Below are 20292 nucleotides of genomic sequence, written 5' to 3'. Positions count from 1 at the left end.
GAGGTCCTTTTCAGTTCTAATATTCTATGAAAATGAGTGGTACAGACCATTTATGGGACTAGTTCATATTTATATTGTGTTTTATAGTTAACAAAACATATATCACACAGGACATCATCTCATTGGAGTCTCACAACAGTGTAACCTATTCCATAGATGAGAAAAACTAAGGCTCACAGAAAGGAGGACAAAGAAATCTAATGGCCAGAACAAGGGAGAATGTCCCCTGTTTGCTGCTGTGGTCAGATTATACATGTTGCAGTGTTCAGCTTGGTGCTACATTTTAAGACGGATGTTAACAAGCAGAACAGGTGATCAGGGCCTGTGCTATTTGGGTAGTAGTTGGATGAATTATGAATGATTAGTTGGGCAATAGAAGACTTGGGAGTAGAGTATATAACTGGTTTTCTCTTAAGTATCTGTGTTATGGCAAAGAGATTAGACCTAGAATCATATTCTCATATGTTGAGACCTAGAAGGGCCATAAGAGGCCACCACCTTTATTTTACAGATGAAGAGGCTGAGGATCTGAGAGAATTTTTGCCCAGGATCACACACAACTAGCAGGTGTCTGAAGTAGGATTTGGACACAGTTAGGTCTGACTTCAAGTCTAGTGACCTATACCTTCTACCAGGGACCAGTCCTAAACTTTTTGTGTGTTATGGACCTTCTTAGAATGTTTGTTGCCTCTGTTTATGATGGAAGGAAACAGTAAATTTTAGTTAGAAATTAGTGAAAATAAAGATGTATTTTTTCCCATCCAAGGACCTTACATTATGAATCCTTACCCTATGCTGTGCTTGGCCCTGAGCGGGGAGAAGGGGAGAAAGAGACAGAGAGAGAATGAATTATAGGGTGTAGCTTTCATAACATAAGAGAGAACTTTGTAATGGCGATCCTAAAATGGATGCTGCCCAAATAAGGAAGGGGCTGTTTGTTATCTTCCTTTTTATCCCCAACACAGCCCAGTTCCTGTTACATAATAGCTTCATAATGAGTATTGCTCGACTTGACCAAAAGTGCCTCTCCCAATTATAGGGGAACATACTTTAAAATCCTCGGGAAAAGGTAATTCTTGGATATTTCAGGCTAAATAAATATTTCTAGTTCACCCAACTGGTACCTATAGGATATAATCTCTCATCCTTATTGCTGCTTGAAAATATCTCTAACTAAGCATGGGGGATGCAGTGGAAAGGGATGTTTTCCTATAAGCAACATGCTTTATATTCCTTCCTACATTTCTTTCCAAAATGTTCCCTTTTTCAACATTTCCTCAGTTCTGATTACCCTAGAAACAGAACTTCTAATTTCTCTTTAACATCCATCTTGTGATTGTTCCCAACCAAGGGAGGTTGCTTAATCTTCCTTCTGCACAAGGAATATTCTAAGGACGCCTAGAGAAAGGACGAGCAGTAGCAGCCCTGAAAGACACAACTCTTGAGGAGAAGGCGTGCTGCTGGCAACTTCATGAGAACCTGTTTGACCAACATTTCAGATCCCCAGTCTTCAGATTCCAGAAATTTTCTTGGTAAAAGTTGAACTAGATGATATCTGAGAACCTTATCAACACCAGTATTCTGTGAAAAATGAGTGGTCCTGACCATTTGTGGGGCTGGTTCACATCACTATTGTGCTTTATAGTTATCAAGACACATCCCATACAGCATCATCTTATTGGACCCTCGCGGCAGGATAACTAGCCCATTTTGTAGATGAGAAAATTAAGGCCCACAGCAGTGACACGGCTGAACTGAGGGCACACAGCTGGTAAGCCTAACACCTCTGTAAAGTAGATCCCACAGTTTATGTGATTATCATTTTCATTGCAATCAAAAATATTTTTCCTCCCAAATTTCTTTTCATCATCTAATTTTTGTCTTTACAACACTTCTGTGAGGTAGACAGGGTTGGTGTTCATATTCCCCATTTTACAACTTGGGAAGCTGAGGCTATTGGAAGTTGGATCCCCTTCCCTCAATAAGAGTCAATGGCAGAGCCTGTTCTAATGAACCCAGGTCCCCCTGGGTCCTGGCTGGACCATTTGTGGGGATATTGAGTGTCACTTTTAGGAGGGACATTGAGCCTAAAGCAGGGTTTCTTCCCTATTTTTGTGCCATTGGCCCCTCTGGTGGTCAGTCTGGTGAAGCCTATGGTCCCCTTTTCAGGATCATGTTTTTAGATGCACAAAATAAGGGAAGCCAGATTACAAAGGAAACCAATTATATTATAAAAGAGCCATTAGAATATGTATATTTTTAAAAAGCAAGTTCCCAGACCCTAGGTTAAAAAGCTCTGGACAGGAGTGTGTCCAGAGGAAGACACCTAGGAGACAATGAGAAGACTGAACACCTTTGAGATTCCTTCTCCCTCCCCTGATTTAGATGATTCTACTTTTCCTGGTCCAGTGCTTTCTCCCCATGGGTGGCACACTCCAGTCTTGCCTCCTCCTCCACATTATAAAAGGGTTCCATTAGCACATTCCTGATAGAACACTTGCTCATTTGAATCATTTGTAAAACTTTTAAGCAATCAGTTATCTTCCCCCTAACTCTGCTTCCAGATAGACTCTCTACTCCTGGCCCTCTCCCCCTGTCCCAGTCAGAAATCCTAGAGACACCTGGGGCTCAGTGGCTGAAGCAGCAAGCCTGCAGTCAGGAAGAGCGGACTTCAGATCCATCTCAGACACCGACTTGCTGTGTGGCCCTGGGCTTCTGCCTCCCTCAGCTTCTTCAAGTGGACAATGGGGATAAATAATAACACTGACTTCCTAGGGTGGTTGTGATGGTCAGATGAGATGCTTGTAAAGTGCCTGGCACATAGTAGGCCCTTAATAAATGTTTATTCCCTTCATTTCAAGAGACTGAATAATCTGAGGAAATGTTTTGACAGACGATGGAAAGACCACCTTGCTTGGGGAGTCTAGCCCTAGGCCTGGCAATTTCCAGAGCCACTCACCATTCCTGAGCTTCATTCAGGACTAAGGGTGGTGGTGTACAAAGGGGGTTGGTGAGGGGAGGTTGAAAAAAAGTGGATTTGGAATCAGAGGACCTGAGTTCAAATTACCAGATCTGTCACTTACCTTCAGAAAAAAAATCACCTTAGTTCTTTGGCCTCAGTTTACTCATTTGTAAAATGAGTGGTTGGATTCTCTGACCTCTGGGATCTCTTCTAGCTCTGAATATGTGGTCTTACTGTCTGGAAAGCAAAGGGTTTCACTAGATGATGGCTCACGTGCCTTTTAGACCTATGTTTAAGGGCATTTCTAGAGCTAGATTCTGGTCTCTTCACTAATTCTGTTTTGAGGACCCTCGCAGCTCTGAACGTCCATCATTCTATGAACACAAACCCAATTTAATAGTAGTCTGAGCCAAACATGAAGAAAGGAAGTCTGTAGCTGGTCTGCTTCTTCAACAAATGCACGCGTGCGCATACGCACACACACACACTCAAATAGAGCATGGGATTGACTCTTGTTTGGCATTTATTCATACCATTGTGGCTGTGCAGAAAATTCAGTTGCCTCTCTTTGAAAAGGATGTGCCTAGATTTCTTTAGAATTGCTTGAATCAGACCTGAGCCAGGCTAATTTTCTTTTCTTTCCCAGGGAGATAAGATATTTTTTCTCATCTTGGTTGCAACGTTGTGCATGTCAACCATATTTCTGTACATGTGGCTGGAAGCAGGGAACGACTACGTCAGCTTTGATGAGTGAGTTTCCCCTCTCCGATGTTGTCAAGGCTAGTCTTGCTTCAGCATCCCTTCCCTAGAGCACTCTGGGGCGTAATGGGAAAAGTCATGAGTTGCTACAGGCCTGGGCTCTGAGCTAGGCTGGCTCTGTCACTCACCCTGTTTCCTTAATCAAGTCACTTTTTTTTCTCTCTGGGCCTTAGTTTCTTCCTCTGGAAAATAAGAGGGGAGTTCCAGTGGATGGTCTCTGAGGTCCCTTAAAGCTTTGGAACGTCTGAACTCCTTCAGGTTCCTGGCATGTGCCCATCACTCCTGTATTGGTCCAGGCACAGGGTAGGCTGCTGAGTTAAAGCAGAGGTAGATTGGGAGCTGTGGACCTCCTATGCTGGTCTTGGTATTACTTAAGGGAATAAGCACTTATATGTCATTGCTGTTGAGATGTGTCTGACTCTTCATGACCCCATTTGGGGTTCTCCTGGCAGAGATACTGGAATGGTTTGCCATTTCCTTCTCCAGCTCATTTTACAGATGAAGAAACGGAGGCAAGCAGGGTTAAGTGACTTGCCCAGGGTCACACAGCTAGTAAGTGCCTGAATCTGGATTTGGACTCAGGTCCTCCTGACTCCAGGTCTTGGTGCTCTATCCATTATATCTACTATCATTTTACAAATGAGGAAACTTAGGCCAAGAGAGCCTAAAGGATTTGGCCCATGGTCATATAGGCTATAATGGAGTGTGAGAGCTGGTTTTGAATTCAGGACTTCAGACTTTAAAAGGCTGTAATGTTTCCACTGTGTGTGTGTGTCTGTGATTTTTATGGATTTTTTTTAATTTTTATGGATATTTTACTGTTTAGGTATATGTTGTATAATAAATGACCCCTCAGTTCCCCTCTAATTTTGAGAGTGATTCTGCTAAGCACCTACTTTGTGCCTGGAGCCTTAAGCTCAATATTCTGGGTGATAGTAAAGTTACATGACTTTCCTTCAGCCTCTTCTTTCTTTCCCCCAGCCCATATTTTGAAAACTAACGCATCCTTCAAAATCCAGCTTGAATAATGTCACACACACACCCCTCCCTGAGAAACTTTTCCTGATTCCTCCTAATTGGAAAGGATCCTTTTAGCTAGGTGGCACAGTGGGTACAGCACTGGGACTTGAGTCAGGAAGACATGAGTTCAAATCCATCCCCAGACATTTAACTAGCTGGGTGACCCTGGACAAACCGCTCAGCCCCTAAATATCCCAGCCCCTCCCTCCCAGGATTGTTGTGAGGATTGAATGATATAATATTGATAGAGCGCTTAGTCTAGTGGCCTGACACATAGTAGGTGCTAGATAAATATTAATTATTATTGAATTATTGTTAAAGAACTTTATGGATCTTTTTATTCGTTTTTTTCTGTTTAGGGTTTTGTTTTGTTTTGTTTTGGATTGGAGCTATGATATCCTTGATATATAGAACTCCCCAGTGAGGGAATTCTCTTCACCAATGCAGATGGCATCTTCTCCATGCAGTGCCTAGGTTGAGAGAATTGCCTGGGAGTCATTGGCATATTAATTGGCTTGCCAAGAGTCCTACCTTCAGTATATGTCATATGTACTTGTAGTTCGATGAAGCTTGATCTTGCTATTCTCCTAATATAATACTGCATCACCTATCTGAGCATCTTCACTGGCTTTCTCCATTGGCAAGAATTCTCTCCTGCTTCCTCTCTGCCTCCTGGCCTCTTTTCTTCAGGTCCTGACTAAAATCTCACCTTCAGCAAGAAATCTTCCCTGATCCCCCTTAAAGGGGAATCCTCTAAGGCTATCTCTGATTTATCTTGTCCATGTGTTTCTTGTACATAGCTGATTGCATATTGTCTCCCCCATTAGGCTGTGAATACTTTGAGAGTTTTGGATTTGTTTTGGTCATTTTTGTCCACCTTTGTATTCCCAGTGTATAGCGGAGAGCCTGGAACATAGTAGGCACTTAATAAATGCTTGTTAACTGACTCTCAGGAACTGTCCTTGGGTTCAGAACCTTACCACAGGGCAAGGTGGAACTGAATGGCGTTAGGAAGGTGGTAGCTATAGCAGCTGCAGTAATGACTATATATATGGATTACTGTATCTGCTATAGTCACCATATATATGGGTGGACATACATATGCATGTATGCACATATATGTATACATATATGTATATATGTGCATACATGTGTGTAGAGTCTCCCATTTGCAATTAAAACATACACAAGTCAAAAGTAATTAAGATAAACCTAATTTTGATTTATAGAAGTCCAGCTTTAGAGCTGGACTATTTAAATAAGTTTAAAGGAAAAAAAAACTTAAAAGAACAGAAAACTAGAATTAAATATTTATATTTGGGGGCAGAAAGGTAGTAGGGAAAGGAGGAAGACAAAAGAGAGAGCTCACCAGGGAAACATCTACCAATTTAGACATGCCCCATACTTTGGTTACAGCTTCCCCCACTGCCCTTGGTGACATGGACCTACTGTCCTGGCGGAGTCTGAAACATACATACTCCACACCACTTCCTTCCCACCTGAAAGTGTGTGTGTGTGTGTGTGTGTGTGTGTGTGTGTGTGTGTGTGTGATAGGTGTGGTCTTGAGCCAGTTGAAAAAAATAATTTTGTGTTTTTATCACTTTTGGATAAATGTTCCAAAAGTCAGAACTAAACCAAATCCAGAGTTTTCCCTTTCCGTGGTCCAAAAAGAAGGCATAGAATTATTTTGCTGGCTAAGACGAGGTTGGGCTGTTTAGTCATCTTGCCTTGCTTTCTCTTTCCCCCCAGCCCTCTCCTTCCCATATCTCAATGTAAGGAAGAATTTTAAGGATAATGTCTAGGGAGTAGGAATTGCCTTGTGGGAAGAGAAAAGGTATAGTTGCATTTGCCTGGCAATACCCACATTCCAAAGGTGTGAGGGCCAAAAGAGGGCGTAGTCACTTCTAAGCCTGTATCTGGGCAGGAACAGAAAGCTCTATAACATTAATCCTTAAGTCTTGCAGCCCAAAGGTTATTTTATACTGTATGCTTCCCTAGATCCTACTTTGCATACTCTGAACTCTTCCAGATTCCCCCCCCCCCCTCTTCCTCCTCCTCTTCCTCCTCCTCCTTCTCCTCCTCCTCCTCCTCCTCCTCCTCCTCCTCCTACTCCTCCTCCTCCTTCTCCTCTCTCTCTCTCCCCCCTCCCTCCCTCCCTCTCTTTCTTTCTCAGTGATCTATTTGTTAGCATTCAATTTTTAAACATTTTGAATTCCAAATTCTGTCCCTCCCTGCAACCTCCTCCCTTAACCCAATGAGAGAAACAATCATGTTCACTTTTCCAGAAGTTTATTGGAGAAGAGAGGATAATAACTAGGAAGTTTCAAGGGAAAAGATCTTTAGGTTAGGAGATTCCTGAAGTTATTTATGGAAAATGGAAGGGGGCTGGGAAAGGGCCACTGACAATGAATTAGAGATTGAGGACATGATTCATAGGGTGAGGTCTTGGAGAAGCCCAGAGATGACAAGATCAAAGGTACAAGTAGAGGGGTTCACCTTGGCCTGAACGAAACAAGAGGGGAGGGAAGAAGGGGGGGTGAGTTTTGAGGTTTGGGGGAGTCAAAGATCTCTTAAAGACATTCATGATCAGGCTTCCATGTTAACTTTCAAACGTTCCATCTATCCTCTCCACGAACCTTCCCTGTGCTACAGCCAGACTAGTCTCCCCCGCCCCCTTATAGGTGATATTTGTGCAAATGTTTCAGATGGTGCCATGCCTTGCTGTGTTTCAGGTATGCTTACCAGTTCACAAAATACTGGTTTTTCTGGTCCTTCTTTGTGATGATTGTGGCTTCAGTCATGTTCAGTTACATTGTGCTGCTTATGGTGAGTATTGGTAAGCTCCCTCCAGCTTAACCCCTGTGGTGTTTGGGGCTGGGAGCCCAGTTGGTCCCCTGGGGGTGATGACTTCCAGTGGACATCGGCTGTCCATAGACAAAAGCCCTTGTAGAGCCTCCTGTAGTTCTCTTAACAGGCCGTTTTATGTTTTAAAAATAAATTTATTTACTTTTAGTTTGAGATATTCAGTTCCACAAACTTTTGAGTTCCAAATTTTCTCCTCCTCCCTCAGACCCTGTTTTAACCAAAATTTTCTTGGGTCTCCCCAAACTCTGGGGTCCTATCTCCTTAGGCAGTACCTTATCGTATCTTGGACCAGCTAGAGATAAAATTTTTGGTTTCTTTCCTAAGTCCTTGGCATTTTATTATCTGCACCCTAGGAGTGGTAAGATGAGTTTCCAGACACATGATCCCCTGAGAAAATAACCAGCACTTTCATACCTTGCCAGTTCAACCCTATTTTAGCTTCAGAAAACAGAGAATCAAAGCATTTAGAGCTGGTGGGGAGCTTTGAGATAGCTAGTTTTACCTCATTGAGGGAGAAATTGAAGCCTGGATTATATAGTGCTTTTAATGGCGTTCTTCTAACCCCATTCGCATCATGAGGAGGATGGACAGACTGCCCTCTCTGATTGCTCCCCAATGCTGCCTCTCAGCCACCCAGTGACTGTTGCTTTTCTCCTCTCCCCTCATCTGAATTTGTCAGAACTTCTTTGTTCTCTCTTTTATTCCATTGGAATCAGCCGCTTTCTGCCTTCGGTGGTGACAGTTATTATGAGCTAATGAGATAAAAGCCTGAAAGGGACAGTCTTTTCTTCCAAATCTTTCCTTTCAGGAAAATATGTACATTTAACGAGTGGTTCCCAGAGATAACATCACTTTTACTGTCAAAATGATAAAAGTTTCAAGCAATAAGAAGAGAAGTAGAGTCATCAAGGCAGATAGACGGTGAAGATGTCTGGAGTCAGATGAGATTTTGTGGTATTCCCATATCAGACTAGGAGGCAGCCATCTACACCTATAAATAAGGCTGACCTTGGTCCTTTATGTGAGTTCATCATTTTGCTCTCTTGCTGCAAAAGTGACCTGAAACCTTTGCGGAAGAATTCCTTTGTAACATGGAACAATCTTGTGTAGATTTTGGACCAAACATGGTTCAAATCATAGTCCTCAAATCATGATGATTCCATAAAATAGGCACCAGAGATGAACAGATTTAGTTTTTTAGTTGAGGGTTTGTTTTAGACCACATTATCATTGAAAAATGGAGTTTTCTTCTTTTTTTTGCGTGGGGAGGGTAGGGCAATTGGGGTTAAGTGACTTGCCCAAGGTGGCACAGCTAGTAAGTGTTAAGTGTCTGAGGTCAGATTTGAACTCAGGTCTTCCTGACTCCAGGGCTGGTGCTCTATTCACTATACCACCTAGCCGCCCCCCATTCTTTTTTTTTTTTTAATTTAAGCAAGCATCAGCAAGAACTTTGTCATTATCACCCTATTCCCACCTAAGATCATTGAACATATGTGCCCTTGGTCATAGTGGGAAGAGCAGTCATTCAGTCAATAAACATTCACTAAATGCCTACTGTGTGCTAGGGTGCTGCATTAAGGATTGCAAATACAAAAAGAGGCAAAAGGCAATCCCTTCCCTCAAGGTACTGACAATCTAATAGGAGAGACAAGAAGCAAGTCAATATGTACAGACAAACTAAGTACAGGATAAATAGGAAATAATGAGAAGAAGGAAGGTGCTAGAATTAAAAAGCACTGGGGAGGCTTCCTGTAGGAGGCCTTGTTTATAGAACAGTCAGGAGACCAATGACACTGGATCAAAGAGGACACATTGGGAATCAGGTGTAAGAAGCACAGGCCTCAGAGTTAGGAGACTTAATTCTTTCCCCCACTCTGTCAGTGACTCACTATATAAATTGTACAAATCACTTCTGGGCCTCAGTTTTCCCATCTCTAAAACCCTAGCTCTTTACAGATTGTTAGTAACATGTGAGACCATTTTAAAAACAAAAGCATGAAGTATTATATAAATATAAGGCATTATGACCTTACCAGGGGGGTTAAGTAACCTCCTTTACTACACCTCCCATCCCCAAGGCCACACTCATACATTTATTCGAATTTTTAAAAAATTACATTTGTTTTTTAAATATGTTTTATAGGCAGAAAAATCATTCAAAATGTCTTAGTAAAGGGGCCAACCAATGGTTTTCCTCCCCTACTGCCCCTAAGTCTGGTTTCTTTGTAATGAAACAGGTCCCTTTATCTCATTTACTGAATGAGTTAAAAAAAAAATAAACTATAGATGTATCAGGCAGGTAGCTGAATGAGATGAGTGTCTTAATTCCTGCTCCCCTCCATCATCTCAAAATAGCAAGGTGTGCTAAAGACAGTAAGAGAACAATAACAAATAACAGAGGAGATACTAGAGTATTGATTCCTAGGAAAACCTCACAGAAAAGCCAGTAGAAATGGTGGAAGAAGTAAGCAAGTAAACAACAAGCTAAAAAAAAAAGAGAAGTTCAGTGAGCAGATACTATGGAAAAGGAATGTGAAAACCCCAGAAAAAAAGACAGCTCCAGAAATGATAATGGGACTACAACAGAATCTTCAAGAGTGGTTAGAAGATGAAAGCAAAAATCAAAGGTAAAAATAAGGATAGAAGCTACAAGAGAAATTAGAGTTCTCAAATAAGAATTTTAAAAGACAAATGAAAATGGAACACTTTAGAAAAGAAATAGAGAATTTATTTCTATAAACTGATGGGGAAAAGACAGCAGCATGTATAGAATTCAGAGGTGCAAAAAGGAAAAAAAAAGTATTGGAACAAAATTCAAAGACAGTGAGATGGGAAGAACACCTGAACTGAACTCTCTCTATAATTCAAAATAACTGGTCTTACAGACAGAATGCAATAAGAAAATCTGAGAAATCTTGGTCTTCCAAAAATATGTGATGAAACAAAAAAATCCCTGAAACAATACTTAATGAAGGCATATGAAAAAATTGACTAGAAGTATTGAAAACTGAATGAATCAATAGAAGTAATAGAAAGTAAACAGAGACCCCTCCCAAGTCCAAGTTACCTCAAAATGTTATGGTCAAGTTGCACACTTTTAAATACCAAATGTCACATGCATCTACGAGAAAGACTTTCATATAACATGGAAAATCAGAATTGCACAAGGCTATTCCTTGTCCAAGAGAAATGAAAGTAAAAACTGGAATAGATTATTCTGAAAAGCAGAATTACCTGCATCATAAAATAATATTATCCTTTAGTATAAAGCTTAAGCCATCAGTAAAAAAAGATGAATTTCTAGCAAAAGGAAAAATCTCTAATTCCTGTTTGAAAAAACAAAAAGCCAGGGGCAGCTAGGTGGTGCAGTGAGTAAGAGCACTGGCCCTGGAGTCCCGAGAACCTGAGATTGGTTCCAGCCTCAGATACTTAACACCCACACAAAAAAAAACTGGCCATATAACCTTGGGCAAGTTATTTAACCCCAACTGCTTAAAAAAAAGCCAGAAGGGAGCAGAAGATAAGAAATACATCAAAGAGAAGTTTAAAGAAGGTAAATAAGTCCATAGATCATGAAAAGACGAAGCAAAGAAAAAAATCATCCTTTATATATGAAAAGGACTAAACAAAGATACTGAATTTTAAAAATCTTCACCTTGTCTAAGGATCAGTGAGAAGAAAACAGCCATAGGAAAAGAGATAGAGGGAAGATTGAATTCCTTCCATCTCTTCCTCTTCCAGCTGTATTTGTTTTTGACTGAATTAAATGGTTTCTCAGAAAGTGGTATCAGATGATGGTCCACTCAAAGACAAGGAAGATAGGGAAGAAATAGGAAGCATGCACAAACATACTTAAATGTGGGGAAAATAAGCAAAAGAGACAAATCAATTCTACATTGGAAATCTGACCTTGTCTGAGGGTCATTTAAAGAACCAAGAGAGAACATCGATGGGCAAAACGAGTGAAAGAGTATCTGAATTGTCCTAGTGCTTGAGTAAAGGGAGGAAGGAAGAAGGAGTATAATTCAATGTCTTTAGAAAAATGGGTAGAGAGGAGTGTGTATACAGGGAGTTTGGACTCACACTAAGCTGGGTTAGGAAAAGGAGGAAAGGCTTTTTACAGAAGCCTTAATTATATATATGTATATATACACATACACACATATACATATATATACACACACATATATACATATATTCATACTCTATTTGTATTTATAAACATTTCTACATAATAATGTTACAATGTGTGGCCCATTTATATAGTGCTTTAAGGTTAAAAAAACACTTTGCAGATATCTCATTTGATCCTTGCAACAACCCTGGGAGATGGGTGCTATTATTATCCCCATCTTACAGTAGAGGAAACCAATGTAGACAGGTTAAATGACTTGCCTGGAATCACATAGCTAGTAAGTGTTGGAGACGGATATTTGAACTCAGGTCTTCTTAGCTCCATGTAGAAGGAAATGGCAAACTACTCCAGTATCTTTGCCAAATAGGGTCAGAAAGAGTCCAATAATGACTGAAAAATGACTGAACACCAGCTTCCTAACTCCAGGACCAGTGCCCTATCCACTAAACCACTTATCTGCCTCTCGTTTGCCTTACTTTCGTATTAAGGACATAGAGAAATCTCTCTTTAAATTCCTTGTAGAAAGATCAGGTTCTAGGCTATGCACAGTGCCTGGGACACAGTAAATACTTAGTCAATGCTTTATTCACCTACCTATCGTGTCTATGTCTCTGTTCTACAAGGGTTAAGAAGTGAGGAAGGGATGAACTGATATTTCACCGATTAGTGTTATTTAACCCTAGAGATGGGATGAGGAAAAGGGCAGGGAGGATTCTGAATCTCACTCTTATCTGGACAGGAGAAATAAAAATAATGACAACAAAAGTAAAGTTGAGACATCTGAGCTTAGGTTGGAGAACAAAACAGTGGGAGTTTAGATGGGTTAGAGCAGGGATTCTTAGCTTGTTTATGACACAGATACATTTGGCAATCTGATGGAGCCTAGAGACTCCAAAATAATGTTTTTAAATGCATAAAAGAGATTGTAAAGGAACCTATTATATTGAAATACAGTCATAAAATATATAATGTCCACATATTCATATGTAATACATATACATGTATATACGTGTGTATACATACATATGCTCACAGACCCCAGATTAAGAAACCCTGATAGAAGGAGGGACTGTTAGCAGATTATTAAAGAAACCAAACGGCAGGGATCCAGTGCTAGGTTTAATGACTTTCAGAGCTCAGCCACCATCTTTTCCATTTGTTTTGCAGATCATAGGGATGTGTTTGCTAGTGGAAGGACAGCAGCTATACCTGCATTGGTGCAACAAGGTAGGACACATGAACGCTTTCTAACCTGACTTTCCCTAGGGTTCCATTATATGCCATCTCCATCCCTTCCTGCAAAGTCTGGGAAGAAGGATGTAAAAACTGTGCCCATTAAAGGGAGAATGGGGTGGGAGGTGGGCGGGGTGGGGCATAGGTTGAGTTGGATTTACCATAGTATTGATAATTGTATTTTTTAAAGATGATGTTGATTCTTTGTTTTACTACCCAGATTGACTGGCAGGTCCAAGCTGGCTGTTTCCCCTGCAGGGCCACATCAGTTTTGCCATACAGTAGGCATCAATCCTTTAATTAGCATTTGAGTGTTCTGTTTCAGTTATTTAGATCTACTTAGCATTCAACTAGCCCATATCTCGGTTTTGTCCACAAAAATATCATAAGATACTTTTAGTACTTTAGTGCAATCAAGATAATTTATGGTTATGATATTCCTTGATTGACCAATCTAATAACTGTCAAAAAAGGACATGAGGGGCAGTTCGGTGGCACACAGTGAGTATAGCTCAGGCCCCAGAGTCAGGAGGACCTGAGTTTGGTTCTGGCCTCAGACACTTAACAAACACACACACACACACACACACACACACACACACACACACACACAAACTAGCTGTGTAACCTTGGGCAAGTTACTTAACCCCAATTGCCCTCCAAAAGGCAAAAAAAAAAAAATACATGAGATTAACCTGCCATGACCTTTTATTTGTGAACCTATGTTGATTATAAATGATTATTTTTTAAGTGCCCACAAAACATGTTCAATAATAATCCTATCATTTTGCTAGAGATCCATGGAAGGCTTAGACATCTGTAGTTCCTGGGATATATGTTTCCCTCCTTTTCAGCTCCTCTCTTGTTTGCTTGTGTTTTTCTCAAAGCTTCTGACCAGAGATCCCTTTATCACATCTGCACATTCTCATAATTCCTATTTCATCTAGCCCTGGAGTCTGGAAGTCATTTAAAGTAATTAGAATCTAATTACTAATTATTAGACGCTCTCCTGCATCTTTAGATAAGGTAAAAGACTAGGGGCATGAACTGTTTCCAAAAATGATTGTTGTGCAGAAGAGGTTTAGCTTCATTATAACACCCTTTTCCCCAGAGACAATGGATGGAACTTGTAGAGAGGTTAATTTTGACTTCACTGGCTGTCCTGCATACCTGGAATGCCTTTCATCCTCCTCTCTGCCTCCTGACTCCTTTAAGATCTAGCTCAGATCTCACCTTCTGCAAGAGGCCTCTTCCAGTTCTCCCAGCTGCTGGTACCAACCCTCGAAGATTGCCCTGCAATTTACACATTATTTCTGTTTGGATCTTCAGAATGTTATTCCTAAGCACTTCCCATCCTATTTGGGTTGACTTTTTAACCTGCAGAATTTTATTATATTAACTCCTGTTTAACCAATTCTTTGAATACCTTAAAACTGAATTTCCAAAGGAAAAAAAAACCACCATGTGTGTATGTATTGTGTAGATAGTTATACATGCATGAGTAGATATGTGTGTCTACTCACATTCATATTCATTCAAGCAAGCTATCAGAGAGAGCAACAGCTATGGTAAAAGGAAGAACACCACCGTAGAGGTGCCCAGGAATTCACAAGAGACAGAATCAAAACCCAAAGCCTGAAATGTCGATGCACAAATGTACAGATGTATCAGTGACAAGCAAAGTAAACTACACACCCTCATGTGAAGAGCTAAATTTGGCCTTAAAAGTATCACCAAGACTTTCTGGGTTTGAATTTGTGACTGGGCTATCACTCTGGAAGGGAATAATTTATTCAAAGAAACAGAATTTTCCCAGTAGATCAAAGGATCTGAATAGGCAGTTTTCAAAGGAAGAAATCCAGGTTATCAGCAACCATGTGAAAACGTGTTCTGAAGTCACTAATTAAGAGGGATAAAAATGAAAGCAACCTTGAGGTTTGCTCATCAGATTGGTAGAGACAATGAAAAGGGGAAGCAGGCTCACCATCTGTGATAGTAATGGAATATATAGATCCCCCTGTATTGTCTTGGTTTTCAAACTGATTGTGTTAAAACCCAGAGCTTGTTAATCCCACCTGTGGGATGGACTTGTTGATGTGAAAAGAGAGTCCTGAACTGGGAGGAGCTGGTGACGTAGATTTGGAGAGACAAGAGAGAGGCAGAAGAACTTTTTTGGAAGCAGCACCCTCGTGGAGGCAGAGGGAGAGACTGAGAGGATTGCTGGGGGCCACTTTGAATCGCCCTGGACTTTTGAGACCTGCCCCCAGAGCTGCCAAGGACTGAGGAGACATGGATGTTTGCTGGTACTTTGTCTATCTGTTTTGATGTTGTTTTGCCAGATTTGTCCACTGGTGAAAGACAGTCCTGTTGTTGAAGAAGTCCTGGAACCTAGCTATTGGCTAAGAGCTCCTGAGACTGTCCTGCAGACAGAGAGTGAATACTGTCCACTGGTGAAGGACAGTGCTGTTGTTGCAGGGGTCTGGGAACCTTTCTGTTGGTTCAGAGCTACTGAGACTGTCCTGCAGACAAAGAGTGAATACTGTCTGCTAGTGAAGGACAGTGCTGTTGTTGCAGGGGTCTGGGAACCTTTCTGTTGGTTCAGAAGCCCTGAAGAAGGATTTTCTTGTTGTATGTTTACAGAAATCCTGGGAGAGGGTTTTGCTAATGTTTTCAGGGGTTCTAGGACTGTTCTGCAGACAGAGGATGAATTAATGAAGAGACTGGCAATGTATCTTGTGGCCTTGCTAAGCCTTGTCTCCCCAGGAACTAAGATTGCTGAGAACTTGCCTCTGTCAAGATGAAGAAAAGACCTCCATTTGGGTATTAAGTGCTGTGCTTAAACTTGATTGTAACTCTGGGGTAGATTCAATTGTGATCCAGGGGTGGGGAACTTTTGACCTTTTTGTGTTCTATGGTTGAACAAATGAATGTACTTTACTTATGATTGGAAACTAATCTCCATTTAAGAAGAGGGGCTTTGTGGTGGACTAAATGAAGGTCCAGCCTAGGGGTGGAGTAGTATTTAGAACAGGGACTTTGTAATTGATTGAATGAATGTAAGGTCCTGGGGTGGGGTAGTACTTGGAGATTATTTTATCACCCTTAGTAAATGCTGTATTTTGAATGATGTCATGTTTTGATCTTCTCTGTTCTTGGTTTGTCACTGAATAAAATGGAGAGCACCTATGCTGGTATTTTGAACCTTGGGAGGTTGCCTTTCCTTGGCATTACATTACACCATCGGCCTGTGGGTCGAGATGGGCTAGGTCCAGTCATTTGGAACTGTGCCCCCAAACTCACAAAGCTGTGGCATGCCCCTTGCCCCAGGCAGAGTACCACAGCGGCTGGCAGCTGCCTATCCTCTCCAGGCTAAGCGATGCATTTCCTGGCCTTCTTGGTTTGGTTTGTTTTGCTTTGGACTCTAATGATATCACCTTCCTATCACCCTCCCTGGCTCGCTCTTTGTTCTGGACAAGCTGGTGTGCATATGTTTTCCTGAACGCAACATCCTAGTTCTGTTCTGCTTCTGCACAGGCCACTTTGTAAGCTTGGAGAGCCTTCCCTCCTCGCTTCTGCCTCTTAGAATCCCTACTAGCTCCCTTCAGGACTCGCTCGATTCCAGGCGTATCTCAGGAACATGAGGCCTTTTTTATGATCCCCCAAGTTATCAGTATTCCCTCCAAATCCTTTTTGAAGAATCTTGGGATCTGTGTGTCAGGGGATGGTCCCAGCCTGCGTGAGCCGCTGAAGGATATGAGGCTCAGAAGCAAATCACACTGTGTCTTCTTTCTCTGCAGTGTTATGTTGGTGTTCATTTGTTTCAGTCATGTCCCATGTTTGGGATTTTCTTGGCAAAGGTTCTGGAGTGGTTTGCCATTTCCTTCTTTGGTTCATTTTACAGATGAGGAAACTGAGACAGTGTAATGGTAAGGGAATTTGAAGATTTTCCCTGCCCATTAATAGGCAGACAGGGTGAAGTGACTTGCCCAGAGTCACACGGCTAGTAAGTATCTGAGGCCAGATTTGAACTCAGGAAGACGAGTTTTCCCGAATCCAGATCCCACATTCTATCCACTGTGCCACTTAGCTGCCCTTTCACAGCATTACAGAAGAGTGAAATCTGGTTTAAGTAAACATTTCAGGCAATGGAGGAGAAGGGAGAGGGAGGCTGCAGAGGTGTGTGAGGGCTGATACTGCCAAAGTGACTGACCTTAAACTCAGTCTGACCATGTCATCCCCTATTCCATAAAGTCCAGTGGTGTTCCCTGTTACCTCCAGAATCAAATATAAAATCCTCTGTTTGGCTTTGAAAGCCTTTCATAACCTGGGCCCTTCCTACCTTTCCAGTCTTCTTATGGTTTACCCCTACATACTCTTTGATCTAACGTCACTAGCATGCTTGCTGTTCCTTAAACAAGGCACTCCCATCTCCCGACTCAGTGCATTTTTACCGGCTGTCCCCCATGCTGGAACTCTTTCTTGCCTTATCTCTACCCTCTGGCTTCCCTAGCTTCCTTCAAGTCCAAGCTAAGATCTCACCTTCTGCAAAAAAGCCTTTCTTAGTTTTCCTTAATGTTAGTACCTTTTCTCTGTGAGATGATTCCTCATCCGTCCATCCATCCATCCATCCATCCTTCTGTCTGTCCATCTGTCTGTCCATCCTTCTATGTGTCCGTCCATCCATCCATCCATCCATCCATCCATCCATCCATCCATCCATCCATCTGTCCATATTTTATTTGTACACAATGATTTGATATTATCTCTCCCATCAGACTGTGAGCTCTTTGAGAGTGGGGAGCTTTGTTGTTTGTTTGCCTTTTCTTTCTGCACCCAGCACTTGGCACAGCGCGTGACACATAGTAGTTAGTTTATAAATTCTTGTAGACGATGATGAGTGTCACCAGGCAATTCAAGATTGTCTTGGTGGGCTTGGTGAGTATATGTATGAAAATGAGCCTCTAGTTTTTTGGTCACATCCCACCAGGCCACCTCTTTCTCTCAGCTCCTAATTTCCAGTGTCTTTCTGAGTTACTAGATTCTCCATTCTCCCTGACCCCATAGTAGCATGAGGTTCCATGAGCCATGGGGCGCGGTTATTACACCCTGGGCATGCTTCCAACATGAAGTGTTTGTCTCTGCAGATTGGCGCCCTGATAATCTTGAGCATATGCACCTTTGCTTTTCTAACCGTAAACTTATTTTATGAGGAAAGATGGAAAGCTGCAGAGGTATCGCTACAGGTAAGCATCCCCCAAAAGGGTCACAGTTGTGTGTCCATTAGAAACTGATCTCAGCCTGATATTCTGACTTTCTCGGCAGATGACTGCTCCCTACATCCATGTCTTTGGAATATGTGTGATGATGGTTTTCTCGTGGCCCATCGCCCTCTATTTTGCCAGGCTGAATGGAACAGGTAGGCCAAGTTGCATAAACCTGGAGTTGATTGGGTTGGAGTAACTGGAGGTTGGGTGGTAAGGAAAAAAGCACACAGGCCATGGGGGCCCTTAGAGCCTTTGCCAAAGGAGGAGGGCTCGGGAGGATTCTTGATCAGAGTCATAACTGGAGATTGTTGATGCTCGTGCCAGGTACCACAAAATGTGTTTGGAGCAAATGCCACCCTCAGCTTGGAAGGATGCTGTGTAGCATAGGGAACTGAGGGGGGAGGGGAGTTAATTCCATCCCACCACTGGGTAGATTTTAGCCATTCTTACTGAGAGGTAGGGAGGTATCATGGATAGCGAGCTAGCCTTGAGAGGCAAGAAGAACTGCCTTCCAAGTCCAAGCCTTGGACACCCACTGGATACACACTTAGCCTCTCATTCTTAGCTCTAGTCATCTCTTTAAGGCTCTAAATTGCAGGGAAGCTGCCAGTGTGGATAGATAGAGGCACTTTTCTCACCCTAGATTTCTGTCAGTGCAACCACTGATCCAGAACCAGCCCATTGCCCCTGCTAACTAAGTATTAAGCTGTTTTGTTTCTATGTTGCTGAAGGACTACAGATTCCAATGTTGGCTGCCTCTAAATTAGGACAGAGCTCTGGTTTTCCATACTCCCCTTCCTGTCCCTAGGAGTGGCTTTGTATTTGATTTATTATTAACCCTTTACCCAATTTGCCAGGGTACCAGCCCTCTTTGAACTCCTCAAGGATGATGATGAACCCAAGTATGGTTGCATTCTCTATTTCCAGAGTAGAGGCAATCTCACTTGTAGGATCTTCTGAGTTTAACTCTGAAATCTGAGTAGAGTGAATGGTTCCTGGGAGACCCTATCTGATAATAAGCAGTTATGCCAGGGCCAAAGAGGAAGGATAACTGTTTGGCAAGTCATAGCTGCAATCATTGGATAATATATTTATACCTGGGAAGGACCCTGGAGGTTACCTAGATTCTAGAACAACTCCATTATTCTTTTTTTTTGGAGGGGGGAAAGCAGGGCAATTGGGGTTAAGTGACTTGCCTGAGGTCACACGGCTAGTAAGTATTAAGTGAGAGAATTTGAACTCAGTTCCTTCTGACTCCAGGGACAGTGCTGTATTCACTGCGCCACCTAATTTCCCCACAGCTCCATTATACTTGTAGTTTGAGGAGGATAATTATGCCTGTGTAGAAGAGAGGGAAGGGCTTATCAGAGTAAGGGATAGCCACAGAAGAAGAAACTAATAAACTCACAGTGGTTCTATTTCCCCCTGTTTTTAAGCTTTAGCTCTTAAGGAGATGGAGCACAAAGGTCAGCAAGAAGCCTGTGAAAAGTCTAGGAAAATAATGAAAATTAGAGGTAAGAGTTTTTTATATCATAGATTTGAATGTCTGTTGGGAGATAATTGGAACCAAATAAGTGGGGCAAAGTAAGACAGAGGACAAAGACATGCCCAAGACCTGCTAATAAAATTTTTGGATGACACAAGGCTATGAGGAACAGCTAATGCATTTGATGAGAGAATCCACAAAGATCTTAGAGCAGCGAATTGAATCAACTGAGATAATATCTGTAGGAATAAATGAAAATTCTGTACTTGGGTTAGAAAAAAATCAGCTTTATAAATACCCAATGGGTGGGTCATGGCTAGACAGCAGTCAGGGCTAACAATAAGCACTGTGCTAAGCTTTGGGGATATAAAAAAGGCAAAAGACAATCCCTGCTCTCAAGGAGCTCACTGAATGTGACTTTCAGGTAAAAAAAAAGTGACTGCAAACTCAGTGTGAGTCTATGAGGATAGTAAGTCAGCCAGACACCTTAACCAGCATGTATAAAAGCAGTATGGGGCCAAGAATGAGAACCATCTACTCTCCTGTACTCTACTCTGTACAGACCCCA

At 41.8% G+C, this 20292-nt stretch overlaps 1 protein-coding gene across 1 annotated transcript in view; it reads left to right on the top strand.

Moving 5' to 3' along the window:
• GDPD4 (glycerophosphodiester phosphodiesterase domain containing 4) overlaps window positions 1–20292 on the top strand; it is a 120295-nt gene that overhangs the window by 40687 nt on the left and 59316 nt on the right. The window contains exons 4-8 of the mRNA XM_069070774.1: window positions 3609–3712; window positions 7474–7567; window positions 12909–12968; window positions 18119–18217; window positions 18297–18390. Coding sequence (XP_068926875.1) covers window positions 3609–3712; window positions 7474–7567; window positions 12909–12968; window positions 18119–18217; window positions 18297–18390 — 451 coding nt within the window. The remainder of the gene's footprint in view (window positions 1–3608; window positions 3713–7473; window positions 7568–12908; window positions 12969–18118; window positions 18218–18296; window positions 18391–20292) is intronic.

Source organism: Petaurus breviceps, unplaced genomic scaffold (assembly GCF_028583685.1).
Source record: "Petaurus breviceps papuanus isolate PSGF00001 unplaced genomic scaffold, PetGlider_PUasm1.0 90823, whole genome shotgun sequence".
In the NCBI taxonomy this organism is placed as follows: Eukaryota; Metazoa; Chordata; class Mammalia; order Diprotodontia; family Petauridae; genus Petaurus; species Petaurus breviceps.
Note: the sequence above shows the minus strand (reverse complement) of the source record. Positions and strands in the feature narration are given on the sequence as shown.